This window comes from Panulirus ornatus, chromosome 57 (genome assembly GCF_036320965.1).
Source record: "Panulirus ornatus isolate Po-2019 chromosome 57, ASM3632096v1, whole genome shotgun sequence".
Classification (NCBI taxonomy): Eukaryota; Metazoa; Arthropoda; class Malacostraca; order Decapoda; family Palinuridae; genus Panulirus; species Panulirus ornatus.
The window spans coordinates 24912597-24929975 of NC_092280.1; the positions used below are offsets into that span (position 1 = coordinate 24912597).

General features: G+C 37.3%; 1 protein-coding gene across 4 annotated transcripts in view; it reads right to left on the reverse strand.

The window, feature by feature from the left end:
- Positions 1 to 17379, reverse strand: part of jing (AE binding protein 2 jing) — a 420486-nt gene that overhangs the window by 10196 nt on the left and 392911 nt on the right. For 2 of the 4 annotated variants that reach the window (XM_071694777.1, XM_071694772.1), the window contains exons 4-7: positions 15578 to 15719; positions 15296 to 15319; positions 5068 to 5198; positions 2645 to 2712 (exon numbers count right to left, since the gene is read on the reverse strand). In XM_071694777.1, coding sequence (XP_071550878.1) covers positions 2645 to 2712; positions 5068 to 5198; positions 15296 to 15319; positions 15578 to 15719 — 365 coding nt within the window. Of the gene's footprint in view, positions 1 to 2644; positions 2713 to 5067; positions 5211 to 15295; positions 15320 to 15577; positions 15720 to 17379 lie in introns of all 4 variants that reach the window. The other 2 variants (XM_071694773.1, XM_071694776.1) reach the window with 2 other exon arrangements.

Sequence of the window (17379 nt, forward strand, 5' to 3'; positions counted from 1 at the left end):
CCTGCATAATGTTCTTACCAACAACTTCTACCTAATGTTTCTACCTAAAGCTCCTACCTACTACTTGGACCTATTGTTCCTAACATTTTGCAAAAAGGCAGGGCTAGCACATAGTGCTCACCACAAGAAAATCTAGTTACGAAGAATGAGCTGCGTGAGTTAAGTGTTGTCAAGTGTTATGTAGGACAAGGAGAGACTATGTTTCTGGGTGAGGTAGAAGGAAAAAACAGCTACTTGGGTTGGAAGAGTGCAACTTGACAACCACTGAAGTGGTAACTCGCTACACAACTGTCACTAACCCTCCTGATACCCAGACGAATAGTACTGGTAATATACCTCCCTGGTTGTTGACTGCCTATCAACTGTCTAATAGAAGTAGTAAAAATTGAGCCTCAGCAAACACTGCACTAGAATTGCCCTCTGCCATTGGCCTGTCAATGGTGAGGAACCAAAGGCTAGAAAGCAGCACTGGAGTTCACTAGTTATGGAGACTCTATTGCCATGGCCATCCCTTTGAGGGAGTTCCAACTGGTACGGGCATCAGAGATATAGACAGACAAGTTGACAATGAATAATAATAACATTAAAGAATACAAAAGATGAAGACAAAGATTAAGATGAAGACAATGAAAACTTGAAAACCACCATAAACAGACTGTAAGTACAGACAAGGAAAAACTCATGCCAAGTAGAAAGAAACAGGGTGAAGAATCAAAGATTGGTAAATTACTCATAGGCTAAACATTTGGACAAAGCCTTGGGTACATCAGAATGTTTCCTGGTTTTGAAAGAGCCAGAAAAATGTATGGGGAACACTCTATACATCAACCTCTAGGTTGATACCACATTTTGCTTGATAAGTGAATGGTTCAACCACCGAGAAATGCTTCAACTTATATTCACGGCAAGAAAATTTCAGTGCAATAACAGGCAGGCATATGACCAAGAGAAAAGGAAACCCCAGATACCCTCTATAGACTGCATACCTGCCCCTCTCCCCAAAAGCCTTGCATTCACCTTCCTCACCCTCCCATACATAAACAGGCTAAACAGCAATGGTGACATCATACATCCTTGTCGCAGACCCAAATTCACCTAGAACCACTCACTCCTCTCTCTTCCTACTCACACACACGCCTTACTTTTGATAAAAGTGCCTCACTGTTTCCAGTAGCTTTGCTCCCACACCATATATTTGTAACATCTTCCATAAACTATCTCTTATTAACCTTATCATACACTTTCTCCAGGTCCATAAATGCCACATGCAAATCCTTCTGTTTCTCAAAGCACTTTTCTCATACAAATTCCTCAAAGCAAACATTTGACCTACACATCCTCAACTATTCCTGAAGCCATTTGATGTTCTATGCATGCCACCATGCTCTCAATCACCACAAGGTACACATAATGAACTTATACCTATGTGATTTGAACATTCTTTTTAGTTCTTACTTTTATAAAATGATATTTTATATGCATTCCACCAATCTTTAGGTACCTCACCTTGAACAATATGTATAATGGAAACCCTAAATAACCAATCAGCAACAGGCCATCCCTTTTCTTAAGAAATTCAACTGCAATCCTATCCAACTAAGTCTCTTTGCCAACTTCATCTTACAGAAGGCATTCATTACCTTTTCTCTTTTCACATCCCAAACACCCTACATAAGCTATCCTATCATCTAACACATTCAACAAGCCTTTGAAAAACTTGCTCCACCTCCTCTTCACTTCTTTACCTCTTACCTCTTTCCCAATTGCAGAAGCTTCCATTTGCTCTCTTGCTCTCCTCACAACTATTCACCTCCTTCCAAAACTTGCTCCACCTCCTCTTCACTTCTTTACCTCTTACCTCTTTCCCAACTGCAGAAGCTTCCATTTGCTCTCTTGCTCTCCTCACAACTATTCACCTCCTTCCAAAACATTTTCTTCTCCCGGAAGTTTCAAATAACCTTTCATCCTAATGCTCAGCTTCCTCTTCTACATCTCCTAATCACTCACATTCCTTCCCTGTACATAATGCCCATACACCTCTCTTTTCTCTTTCACTAAAAACTTAACTTCCTCAACCGATCACTCACCACCATTTCTCACACAATCATACCTCAGCTTCTGCATACCATACACCCTTTCCACATATAAATCTCACTTCCCTAAACACCTCCTATTCCTCGTATACTTCCCTAGTTTTGTTTTCTCTCACAAAATGTAATTTTTCACCCAATTTTCCCCAGTATCTAATCACACATGCCTCTTTTCCAAGCTTACTCATTTTCACTACCCTCTTCCCACCTACATCACTTCCTCTCTTCCTAAAGCCTATACAAACTTTCATCCTCATCTCCACCATGAAGTGATCAGACATCCCACAAGCTCCTTCTCTCTGCACATTCACATCCAAATGTATCTTTTTAGCATGTCTATCAATTAAAATGTAATGCAATAAGGGCTGCTTATCATAAAACCCACTCTCTTAAGTATACTTATTTATGTACCTCTTTTTAAAACAGTTATTCCCACTCACCAGTCTTTTTCCACACACAATTCCACAAGCTATTCACCATTTTCATCCATAACAGATGCCTCATGGCCCTAGTTATATCCTCATCTGCCTCAAATTACTTGATATAATACTCACACTCCTGGAGGAGACCATCTTACTAGGACTTCTTTAATCCCTTTGGAACACGTCCGTCTAGCAAGAACCTGAAAAAAAATCACAATGATATACTGAGTTACAAAATATTCTTATTCATAATACACCAGTTCATCATTGTGGCAGAAACCATAAGAAAGGCATTGGTTAGGGCACAAGTCTAATCCTTAAATGCCTAATGTACTATCATATACGTACTATAAATATATATGTGATCATGTGTTGGGAATGAAATGTTTGAGGACAATATGTGTTGTGAGATGGTTTGCTCAAGTAAGTTAAAAAAAAAGTTGAGAGAAGTGTGGTAATAACAGTGTGGTTGAGAAAGCTAAAGAAGGTTTGCTGAAAGGTTTGGACACATGGGTGAATGAGTGAGGAGAGGCTGATAAAGAGGATATATGCATCAACAATGGAGAGGAAAAAGAGATGGGGAAGACCATACTGGAGACTGAAGGATGGAATGAAAAATACTTTGTGTGGTCAGAGCCTGAAGTTGCAAGAGAGTAAAAGGCCTGTACAGGACAAAATCATTTGGAATGATCTGGTATACAAGGAGCAGCAAGGTATCAATGGAATGAGCCAGGGAACAGGCTCTCACTTTTTGATGAATTATGACAGCTAGAGAATGAGTGTGAACAAATGTAGGCTTTTTGCCTTTTCCTGGTGCTACCTCGCTGGGGGGTGATGCTGTTTCCTGTGTGGCGAGGTGGCGATAGGAATGGATGAGGGCAGCAAGTATGAATATGTACATGTGTATATATATGTATATATCTGTGTCTGTATATGTGCGTGTATGGGCGTTTATGTATTAGTGTTCCTATGTTTGGGCCCTTCTTCATCTGTTTCCTTGCAATACCTCGCTGATGCTGGAAACAGCGATTAAGTATGATAATCAAAATAATAATATTATGTAAAAAAAAACAGAATTATACACAGAGGTAACCTCAAGCACATTATCTTTATAAACCTAGCTAGCCTCAAGTACAGTTTCATTATAAGCCTAGCTAACCTCAAGTACAGTAAGTGGCCATGGGAAACCATGGAAAGATCTGTGGGGCATGGTTGTGGATAGGGGACTGTGGTGTTGGTGTATTGCACATGATGACTGGAGAATGGATTTGAGTGAATGCAGCCTTTCTTAGCCTGTTCCTGGCACTACCTGCATTAACACAGGAAACAGCAGATAAATACAAAAAAAAGTCTACTATGTTGACAGGGTTTCCAAGACTATTTCATCTTGAAAGAGACGATTAAAACAGATGGAATTTTGAGTGAGGAGACGTTGATGAAGGGGGTACATATGTCAGAAGTATGGGGATAAGAATGTGGGAACCAAACTGGAGATGAAAAGATTTGGTAGAAATGGCTTTGAAAGCTTAGGGCCTGAACTTGCAGGAGGATGAAAGGTGTGCATGGGATAGAGTGAATTGGAGTGATGTGGTAAACAGGGAGTGATGTGCTGCTACTGGACTGAACCAGGGTATATGAAGCAGCTGGGGGAAACCATGTAAAGGTGCATTACACATGAAGGCATATATATATATTTTCAATTCTCTCTATTTCATGATTATGTGCCCTTAATGCTATGATCACCAGTATTCTTCCCAGCCTTTACATTCAAGTCTGCCACTGTAATTTTCACCATCCCTCTTTAAGCTGCACAATGTTGCCATATTACTTTTTTTGTCTTCTCCCTGATCATATGTTGAAACATACCCTACAATCAATCTGATCAAAACTGCAATGTAATCCAAAACAACATTGGGTTAGTTAATTCATATTCTTCAGCATACCATTTCTCACTCGACATCATAAACGAATCAATGCCCTCCCTCACTTTTCTAATCTTGCCTTGACCAAACTATGCGATCAACATCTTCCTCCTATGAACTAAATTTCTTTCAATTAGTCTCATACCAATCAAAACCAATATCCTTTTCTCATTAGCTCCCAGGAATTGAATCATCTTGAACATATCATTCATACCTCTCATGTTACAAGTATCCAGTCTAAATAAAAAACTAAAATTTCCCTTTTTCTTTTTATAATTTTTCTGCTATGAAAAATCAAACTGCCCAGGTACATGTTAGGTGGGTTCTCCTTTAGATCTAAAATCACTCTAATCATTCTACATGTACACCTTGGACAGAGCAATGATGAAGAATATGAAAATATATCATTATTCTAATGTATTGCATCAAGAATTCAACTACTTCAGTATTGGGCAAACAGTCAGTGATTAAATATAGCTATTAAAAATTTACATACATATTATATACAATGCACCAACAAATGAGAGTACTAAGCACCATTAATGTCTTCATATAAGTCTGTAAAAAAACTAAATGTGTGAAGGTATCACTCAGTCAATGAATATAAAGAATTTGTCTTAACACAGCACTTACCTGAGGTCTCAATGTAAAAGTCTGATCAGAGGCTTGACCACTACCTCCATTCTGAATTTGCGTTACACACATAAGCCTCCACCGAACACACTCCATCACACCCACATCAAACATGTCGAACATTCGGGCAGCTGGAATTACATCTGTCGTAAATGTACAGTTCAAAATTAAATAGCTCAGATAAAAGCATTTTCTATACATGATAGTATGTTGAGTAACTATAAGCTATTGGCACTCATCCAAACTCACTAAGATCAAATGAGAATGAGATAATTTCTTCACAAAATAACACTAATACTGGTTATACTACCCTTCCCATTGACTGTTCAAAGACTGTTACCCAATATCATGCACATTCCACAATGTGATGCTACTATTCATTGGTGCCACCACACCACATACCAATGCCAGGGACAAGTTTTACTATTCCAGGTGTTCAGTGCAGATGTGCTTATGTACAAAGGGCAAGTGTCAGTTATTTTTTGCCTCTTTCACAGCAAAACAAGAGATGAATGCCTTGCCTTTACTCTGTAGATCACTTAGAACATTCACATCTACTGTATGTAAAACCTGACCATAACTACAAATTAGCATAATGATGTGGGGATCCATGAAGGCAGCTGATTTTCAATATCTGATGTTAACTCACAGGCACCAGATTACTGATGGTGGATAATGTTTGATAAAGCAACTGTAAAACAGTATCAATGTTACCATGTTGCCATGATAAGATGTTATAAACAGAAGCTCTATAACATGATAGTGCCTAAAACAGCAGCATATCATCTAAAAAAAATTATCAACAGGCTAAGTATGTCTTCCATATAACTTAATATTGATCTAGTAGATAAACTCTACCTCCAGAGCTAGGTATGGCAACAACTGTTGCTGCCAATGCCCTTAACAGACAGGTCTATGTACTGTGCACAATATGCCTGATAAAGTACTCCTTGCAGATATTAAGTTCTAAAGATTTTCCACCTGAGACTTCATAAAGTTTCTGGTTGGAGGTAAATCAGACAATTATGGCCTCAGATGTTTACTTCTATTTTCACTGTCCTTTGAGCACCTTTCAATTTTAATGACTGTTTTTGAGTCTTCCACGAATACAATGCCAACAAGAATTTATCTTTCAGGGACCAAACCAACCACAATTTTCCAGATATATATTATAATAAGTCTTCTCTCTGTAGACCATAAAACAGACTCAAGGTGATTTCTATCATTCCATGTTGTGAAGCATGTCACTACCGGATTTACATCTCTAATCCCAAAGATTCACAACCATCTTCTGTGCAGATTTAACCGTTGCTTTGTTGTGCTCATAAAAAGTAGAATAATCAGACATCAATATTCCTACACCTGCTACGCTTGCCTCTCTTGATACAATGTCTTCTTCTGTCAGATAATCTGAATGCTTTTATTTCCTCATTCCCTCCATACGAAAGAAGTTAGTTTAGAAATTGTACCACCAACTTATCATCTTACCAGTTACTCCCACTTCAAGCATTCTGTTTGCTGACACCAGCGCCACATTCTTCTGAGACATTGGATATATTTTTTTCATACTTGATTGCTGTTTACCTCATCAGTGAGGAAGTTCCAGAAACAGAAAAAGAATGGCTGCTTCCACTCACATCCATTCTCTAGCTGTCATGTGTAATGCACTAAAACCACAGCTTCATTATCCACAACCAGGTCCCACTAACACATGCTTCATATACCCTGGTGCAGTTCATTGACAGCACTTCCTCCTTTCACACTCTTTCAAACTGAGTCATCAACTTCTACAGTTTTTCACTTAAATCTACCACCAGTGCTGTATCATTAGCAAACAACAAAGGACTCACTTTCCAAGCTCTTTCATCTCCTACAGACTGCATACTCACTCTCCATGATTCTCATATTTTCCTCCCTTCACTTGGAGCCATCCGGTCTCCTCATTTCTCTTCCTATTCGTACACCCTTGATAAACACCTTTCACCGCTTCTAACAGCTTTCCTCCCACACAGGATATTCTTAGGACATTCAAACAGGCATCTCTATCAACCCTATCATATGCTTTCTTCAGATACATACATCCCACACACAAATCCATCTTTTTCTATAAATATTTCTCAAACACATTCTTTGAGGCAAACACCTGATCCACACATCCTCTACCACCTCTGAAACCACACTGCTCCTCCCCAATCTGATGCTCTGTACATGCCTTCACCTTCTCAATGAATACCCTCCTATACAACTTACCAAGTACACTTAGGAAACTTATATCTCTGTAGTTTGAACACTCACCTTTATCCCCCATGCCTTTATACAATAGCACTGTACATGCATTCCACCAATCCTCAGGCACCTCAATATGATCCACATATACACTGAAAATCCTTACCAATCAATCAACAATAACAGCAACCCTATTTCTTATTAAATTCAATAGGTAATACCATCCACTCCAACCACCTTGCCACATTTCATTTTAAGTAGTGCTTTCACTATCTCTTCTCTCCCCCTAACCACTCTCCATGACTCTCTCCCCTCACATAACACCCCAACCCAAACACCCTCCATCTGCCATCCTATCATTCATGACTCTCTCATCTGCGACGCATAACACCCCGACCCAAACACCCTATATCTGCCATCCTATTAAAATACTCACTCCATCTTCTCACTTCATTACTACCTGTTACCACTTTCCCTTTTGCACCCTTCACTGATGTTCCTACTTGTTCACTTATTTTTTGCACATTATTAACCTCCTTTTAAAACATCTTTTTCTCCCTAAAGTTTACTGATGTTTACTCATCCCAACTTTCATTTGCCTTCTTTTTCATCCCCTGCATCTTCCTCTTGACCTTCTTGCACTTTTTCTTGTACATCCCCCAGTCATTTGCACACCTGCACTGTAGATACCAACCAAATGCCTCTCTTTTCACTTTTACTATCAAATTTACTTCTTCATCCCACCACTTACCACCCTTTCTAATCTGCTCCTCTCCCACCTTTTGCAAGCCACATGAATCTCACACATGTCAGTACTACTTCCCTAAATACCTCCCATTCCTCATGCACTCCCCTTGCTTCATTTACTCTCACCTTTCGCCAGTCTACACTCAATCTCTCCTGGTATTTCTTAACACCAATCTCTTCCAAGCTCACTCTCATCATTCTTCTCACCAACTTTGTTTCCACTTTTCTGAAAACAATTACAAATCATCACCCTTGCCTCCACAAGATAGTAATCAGCAGATCCACATCCAAGTGTCTCTCTTTCACACACCTATTAATTAATAAGTAATCCAATAAAGCCTGCTGACCATCTCTTACTCACATACATGTACTTGTGCATGGTCTTTTTAAACCAGGTATTCCCGATCACTAGTCCTTTTTCAGCACACGTCCACAAAACTATTCATCAATTCCATTCATACTACGAAATACACTATGCCCTCAATTATACCCACAACTGCCACATTACTCATCATCGCATTCAAATCACCCATCACTAATACCCAATCTCTTACATTGAAACCTTGTGCTCTTAAAAGGTAAAATCATCAGGACATTAATACTTCTATGTCTTTTACACCTACCTTTCATACTACAATGTCTTCTGTTTCTGTCTGGGATTCTGAATGCTTTTATATTCTCATTTTCTCCAAAAGAGAAAAGTGTTAGTATGGAAGATGTGCAGTCATCTCATCTTACCAGTTATTCTCACTTCAAGCATTCTGTTTGCTAACACCAAAGTCATCTTTATCTGAGACTTGGGGTACGTTTCTGTATATCCAATGTCCTAAAATTTCACTGTAGTGACTCAGCAACTGAGAGACACAAGATCCTTCCTCTCCCAATTTGTGTAAATTCTTTGATTCTAGGAATTTAGTTTACACTGTAAGATACTGTTTGAAAACGTTAATGATGCATGGTATATGTTAACAGATAATGGGTGATACCTTCTCGGAATTCCTTTACTTCTTCCTAAAAAGAAAAGGGTTATACAAACAACTCTTGAACTTTCTGAGCTGCACCAGAATTTGGAGAATATTTACCCTCTGGCCCCCACTTATGATTATAGTTGTAAATACACATTCTTCCTTTGTGAAATACAGCTCAAGTTCACAGCTATAATAAAACACATTGTATATCCCATGTAATTAACCAAACCACCCTAACCAAGGAATGCCGCAAGTATCCCATAGTTTGCCACCCATGTGCAATGGCTGACTTAAACCTAAGGCATAAACAAAGATGCATTCAGCTGATGCTAAGATATGCTATGGAAGTGTGTGTTACATATTTCAATGCATAACTAATGACAGACAATGATAAAATATGAGGTTTCTATTATATGTTTATGAGTGAGCAGTAAGGGACTACTTAGGATCCCTTTACACATGGCCTTTTTCTTTTCATGCCCTTTACAATTTATTCATCATTATGAGTTTGTGTTAAGTATTACAATTAATAAAGAAATATATACTGATAACATACAAAGTCTATAACATATGCTCTTGATTTAGCAATGTGCAATGCAGGTCAGCTTAATGTTCCTTAAAATCTGACCATATATTCTTAGCACACTTTACAATGTTCATTATTATGAACACAAAGAACAAGATATCTACTACACATAAGGAAGCTGATGCTTTTCTGTAGGTATTAGACCATAAACATTTTCATTTTCTTAATTTTCTATTTTTTGTTATCGAATGTCGTTTTTAAGAAATTTTAATACCAAATATACATATTTGATCTTATTTTGATAAAAAAGTAGTAAAAAGGACCAACTAATAACTTAATACCTTATTACTCAATTCACACTCCTCAGAAATGCAGCTGGATATTAATTCCATGGCCTAATGGTCAAAGAAAATTTAATGCACATATCAAAAATGTTTTTCATTCTTTAATAATATAAGACTGAGTGCTATAAGTCTGCTCCTATATCAGATTGCAACACTTTCAAGCTGCAATAATTTGATCATATTTCTCTCAGTAAATAATGGAGGCCCTAGTTGGGCTCTAACCATATCTAACACAAACTTGCAAAAACTTCAAAAACTCAAAACAGAAGAGAAACAGGCTGTGTTAAAACAAGAACTGTATTCCACATTTACAAGCTAATATTAAGTACTCCTAATTCAGAAACAGTAACATGTGACGTAAGTTTTAAATCTAACTACAGCACTGTTTGAAATCTACTCATAAAGAAACCTCATATCAACTTATAAGGGGGTGAATAAAATTCCTTGTAATAATGTAAATACTGCTGTACAATCATGCAAGGACCTTGAAACTTGAATGACATTAAATATAATGTTCGTTCTGAGGAAGAATCTTGTGCTCTGTTTATTCATGTGAGAGTCTACAGTCATTCTGTCAGATGGGATCATGCTTTTCTATCTGTGGCTGAAAGAAACAACTGAATCTAGAATTATTAAAGAAATGTCTCTTGTACACTTAGTGTCAGTTATGGATTGTAATCAGATAAATTTATTACTATTAAGACTGTAAGTCACCATCCATTACTAATAAGACTGTCACCCATTTTGAATATGTAACCTTACGTGATCCCTTGTCTCATGATCTGTCCTGTGAGAAGGAAACCTTCTTTTAGGTTACTGCATTTACCCATCCAGGTCAGGACTCCATTCCAGTAAATGTTACATTTCATGTACATGTTTATTCTATCTACCCATCCTATCTACGTATATCTCTGATTCCCCTTCTCTTTGGGAACTTCCTCAAGGGAGTGGACAAGTGAACTCCAGTGCTGCTTCTTAACATTTGGCACCTCACCCTCAATAGGCTATTGGAAGGGGGCAACTCTTGTGCAGTTTCAAATGCTCCTACCTAATTTTCCTACCAACTACTTCTATCTACTGCTCATATCATCTTGCCAAAAGGCAGGGCTAACATATTAGTGCTCAATGCAGTAAATCTAGAGTTAGAAAGAATGAGTTCTGTGAGTTGAGTGTTTTCAAGTTTTATGTGAGACATGGAGAGATTGTATATTTGTGGACAGATGCCAGAAGAACATGTGTAAGTGAGGAACCTTGATCAGAGGAAAGCAACTTGACAACCACTAAAGTGCTGTCTCACTATGCAGCCATCACTAACACTCCCAATACCTAGGTAGGAACTACCAGTAAGTTACTTCCCTGGTCAGTGGCTGCTTACCAACTACAACCTAACGTGTTTATTCTCATTCTTGTATTACCCAAAGATGTGATGAACACGATAAATGTGCTTTAATCTTCGTGTTTTGTTTATCTAGATTTGGTCTCCAATACAAATGTGCATTCTCTATACCCAAATGGCTCTCTTAACAATTACAGCCAAACTCCATAGACCATTTCAGGGTTTACCTTCACTACTTCAGACCAATGACAGCATTTCTCTCTCTCTCTCTCACCCAATATACCACATAGATCTCATTCGTTCTATCCCATGCTCATCTCACCCTCCAAATGTTCAGAAACCCAGTATCCCAAAGCCTCTCTCACTCCATCTCTATATTTCTTAATGGACTCTGCCTGCTAGTGGCTACACTGTGAGAGAGACGCCATCTTCAGCAGGGCTGTATCATATTCAGCAATTGGATAGGTGCACCATTTTGTCAAAGACCTTCTTGCTCCAAATGAATTCATTTTCCTGCTGTGTAAAGTGCAGCCTCAGAGCTGTAGGATCCCCATAACTGGGGTTCTGAGTTGTATAATAATAACTAGTAATAATAATAATAAACTTCTGCTTTCTTTTAATGGGGAGATTGCCCCTGTACATATGGCACTGGCTTACATCTTATCTGGACACTTTACAACCAGTAGCAACTAATTTGGTGTGATTTGATAGTTTCTACACATTCGATGGTGGCTTGTCATGTCATTTTGCAGCTGAAGATGATGTATTTGTAATAAAGAGAACTTTTACCTTCAGTTCATTAGTCTTGCTCAAGGAGATATCCTAACTCTTGCTCTTACCTCTGCCCTAGAAAACTACACCCAATGTATTCTTATTTAATGATGCTATATATAAAAACCACTATATATATATATATATATATATATATATATATATATATATATATATATATATATATACAATGAGGAGATATTCTATCCCTGAACATATTTAATCTCTTGAATAAAACAAAAAGGAAATAAGGCTATTTCAAACAACTTGCATGCAATTTTAACCATGAATATTTGTCTTAGTTCTTGATTTTACCAAACATTCCATATTAATGAACAATAAAGCATTCTTTGTAAGGCTGTTATAATTAAGCAATAACTAAAAAAAAAAAGATAAATCTGTGATAAAAACTGAGGGAGACTTAGCCACTAAAAACACTGTACATAAATTTCAAACAAGTGGGATGCCAACATCAATGCCAACACTTGGACAAGTACATAAGCAGTACTTTTTTCAAATACTTTGCAAAGCCAGACACAATCCTATATAACAAGGTAACCCTTCTTTATACATTTGCAAATGAAGCTAGCTGTAAAAGAAATTATATACGAATATACGAGAGTCAAATGCACATTCTATTCATGTTCAAAAAATCCTCATAACTCTTAATCCTTAAGGAAAACCCTCAACTACGATACTTTAATACAATACCCAGCACACTTTAAGCACAAGCAAACTGTAATCACTTCCACACATCTGAGATAATTCAAAGCTCTCTACAAATGAAATGTTACACAATAATCTTAAATAATTGTACAGTAAAAGTCCAATTGACCAAATTTCCGGTATCCAATTCTTCTAACTATCCTTTAGGATTTGTCCAATTCTAATGATCAAAAGTCTGATTATCCAGCTTCTAGACCCTAAATAGAACTTATGAAGTCTTTCATGTGTTGGCCACTAGAGGAGCTGCTCTTCAAGAATCTGTAGTCACTTTTGAATTCACTCATGTTCCTCAGTGGCTGCTCTCACTGCTATTGGACTTTGTCACAAACAATACAGCACAATTTCAGATAAAAACAGTGCAAGCACTTTGAAAAGTATGCTGGGAAGCAGTGCATTAAAGTGTGTGATGTTAAGCATTCAACAGAAAATTAACACTATAAAATGCAGTGAAAAAACATGGGCCTAAGATTAGACTATGCTGTGAGTTTGATGATAGGAAAGGCAATTTGAGTGGAGGCTCCAAGTGACTTCTGGCTATGTTGAAAGACCTAATGAGGAACTTTAGCAATCTGATCCTTTGTTTACTTTCTTTGTATTTCTTTAATACAACATAATCAAAAGCATCCTGTTATCCAGCTTGCTGCACATTCAAAGTGAATACATAATCGGACTTTCACTATATCATGGTTATAGCAGTAAAACAAACATGTACCATTTACATCACAAGTGTATCCATATCCAGAACACTTCATGCATAACCTTTTAGACAAACATAATCAATGACAGGCAGACAGCCAAAACATACAAACACAAACACACACACACATACACACACACATGCACACACACACACACACACACACACAGAGTCATTAGAAAAAGTGACTATGTAATGCTCAAGTTTGACTATGTGGTAAATGAGGACATTAAGAGAGCAGAGGTGGGACAAGACACAAAGAGGAGATATAGTAGTTGAAACTACAAACCTCAGCAATATCTATAGTAACATGTACTGGGATATGAAGTTCAGCAGCCTTGTACTTGGGCTTTGTAGTGAAATTTACAGCTGGGCTTTGTAGTGAAATTTACAAAGAAAGAGTATGAACACAGGTACCTTTAGCCTCAAGTACAGAGCAAATGATATGAAAGAGGAAAGAATGGTTTAATAAAGATGTCGAAAAGCAAAGGAGCTTTCGAGATGTGCAGTGGGCAAAATGTAGGCAGCAATCAAGCCAGCCAGTGACTCTAAGGTATAAGAGAACAGGGAACAAGTACTCCAAGATAAGAAATGAGGATAAAGGAAGCACTGAAAAGAATATTGTGGACAAGGCAAGAGAAAATTCAAAACTTTTCTTTAAATTCATTAGTCGTCAGATGTCAGTTAAGGAGCAGCTAATCACACTGAGGGATTCAGACAGAATAATTGTTAAGAATGATGTAAGGATATGTGAGGAACTGAATATCAAGTTCAAAAGTGTTTTCACAGAGGAAGAAAATGTAGCCTCAACACCACAAATGAAGGAATGGGAAAAAGGTTTTAGAAAACACTGAGATATCTAGTTTCTTAATAAAGGAGACAGATGAATGTATACTGCTTTTCCAGATTTCTGTACTTATAATATTTACTATAGAATTCAAACTTGCAATCCTTAATACATCTTAATTCACTGTAAGTATTGAATCAAGCAGAGTATCAGGTTCAACTCCATAAAACATCTACCCCTGTACACAAAAAGAAAAACAAGCAAATGTAAAACAGAGATGACAGAAGGCCTTGATATGAATATTATCTAGCAAGAAATAAGCTGCAGGAGTTTGTGTGTAAGAGAAAGTCAGGATTACACATTGTCCCAAACCTATTGCTAAAGTCCTACCTAAGAAGAATAGCCAACTGTCTGCTAGCATGCATCAGAAATGCATTAAGTTCAAGAATATGGAAATATTCAGCTCACATCCTACATAAGGCCAAAACTAGAATATGCTTCTCAAGTTTGGTTACTGCACCTCAAGATACTAACAAAGATCGAAACAAGAGCAATATAGATGATACAAGAGTTAAGAGAGCTGAGCTAAAGGAAAAGGCTTGTGGTCTACAACATGCTTCCTATGGAGGAAAGAAGATTGAGGAGAAGGTGAAGGTTGACCTGATCACCTTTTTTTCTTTTAAAACAGACCAATGATGTAATCAGTGAACAGTTCTTCAAAAGATGTAGGAATAAAACAATCTGAGGACAAAACATGAAATTAAGCAAGAAATTTGAAAAAAAAATTGTAAGGAAGTACTTTTAAATCATAAGAGTGGTAGATAAAGGAATAAAATGAAAAGAGACTTGGGAAATGCAGACAGCATACAGAAATTTAAAAACTGTATGATACAAAATGTTCCTGAGCTGAGCCCTGCAAGTGTACAACTCCCTCCCCATACAGTGTAAGTGGGTAATTACATACATACACACACACACACACACACACACACAAAGGCTATTACTAAAATCAAATTACATGAACACTAGTGTATCAAAGAAATAAAAGTGCAGAAAAAAAGCTTAGCAGCCAACCAATGACCATGTGAAATGTTACTTACGGACTGGAACTTTAGCCCTCGAATCTGGTATTGAGGGAAGGAGGAGTTAATGTGTCAGACAGCTCTACATAGTCACAGCTTAAGTAAACAATGAAATTATATCTAAATCTCACATTCTTTAAAAATTTCTCATATTTGAAAAACTGCTGAAAAGATATCAGTAATACAGTACTATATCGGCCATATCTCTTATATGAAAGAACAAGAACAATATACTGTATACTGTAAACATTCCTAGGTTCCTACTCTGAGCTACCACATACACTGTAGAGTAAAACGTACCTGACCATGGTTTTTTTCTATAACGGCACTTGCGTCCATTCTTGCGTATCAACTTGGAGGGCGAAGGCTGCGCAGGAGGCCGGGGAGAAGGCACAGTTGTTGTTGTGCTGAAGTGGTGGTTCACATGCCGACCCAGTGCCGTCTACAAGAACAATTAATCTCTTAGCTCTGACTGTTGTTTAAACTGCTAAACACCAGACTAAACTTAATACATAAATGCAGTAAAACATAATTATAAAAATCAATATGTTAATCCTAATCAAGACTTCAGATTTCTCATCCAGTTTTTAAAACTAATTCTTCTCAACATTTCTTACAGAGAAAAACAAATAAAACTGGGATCTGATCAGTCATGATACCATTAGGAAAAGTTTCTAAAATCACTTGAAGCCATAACTGCATGTTCAAAACTGGAATGAAAAAATTTATCAAAGAACCAAGCACATTACAGAAAATATCTATTCTTTATCATACTTTGTCGCTGTCTCCCGCATTAGCGAGGTAGCGCAAGGAAAAAGATGAAAGAACGGCCCAACCCACCCACACACACATGTATATACATAAGCGCCCACACATGCACATATACATACCTACACATTTCAATGTATACATACATACACAGACATATACATATATACACATGTACATATTCATACTTGCTGCCTTCATCCATTCCCGTTGCCACCCCGTCACACATGAAATGGCAACCCCCTCACCCCGCACACATGCGAGGTAGCGCTAGAAAAAGACAACAAAGGCTACATTCATGCACACTCAGTCTCTAGCTGTCATGTATAATGCACCAAAACCACAGCTCCCTTTCCACATCCAGGCTCCACAAAATACTTAAGAATAATCTTCCATAACAACATGACTTCAGAAGAAAAAGATCTCAGATATTCATTTTTCAAAGAACTTGTGCCAATAATAAATGCGATCAAATAATTCGATTGTCATAAAGGATTCATATTTGACAAAAACTAGCATTTCCTCTGTGCTTTGCCTAATTTGGCTGCTTCCAAAGACCATTCCTTCTCTGAAATTAATTACATTAAAATAAACTTTCATAACAGATGCAATCCTGACTTTGCAAGACATTATGCCTTAAAGATGTACAAAGAGAAACTAATGGCATACTCCAGTTGGTTAACACAGCAAAAACTTTATTCCATGTGAGAGGCTAAATCAACTTTCCCATCAATTCCACTTAGGAGCTCCAAATATTCTTCTTGATGATGGAACACTTTAAAACACTCATCTTCCTTGAAGAGGGTTTGCCAGCTGCATATGTAACAAAGAATATCAAGAGCACTAGCATTTCATAAACCAAGAACATTTGAAGATTTAAAGTAAGAATATAATGCTAATGACTTTGTCATAACATAATGACTTAAGGAACTTAATGGGATACTGCATTTAATCCAAACAGTATAATTTAAGTCCTGAGAGGGCATCAAATATAATTTCTCAAGAGTTTCAGACAGCTTACTCTGAGTTGCAACATTTCAAAAGCAATTATCTGCCATGCAAGAATGTCTTACGGCTAACCATCAACACTCGATGACACTCAGTTAAACTGAATTCATTATAGATGTACTCTCATATTTCCACAAACATTTAAATAATGAAACTTTTGTTCATCTTGGTACAAAAGTGATGATGTGCCGATGTCAAGTCAAGCTACATAAACAAATCTTTTGGATCAACTAAGGTTTCCAAAGATTACATGAACAGTATCCTTTTCCTCTGATGAACTAAACAAAGCAAAATCATTATAAACAGTCAAAAAGCATGATGACCTG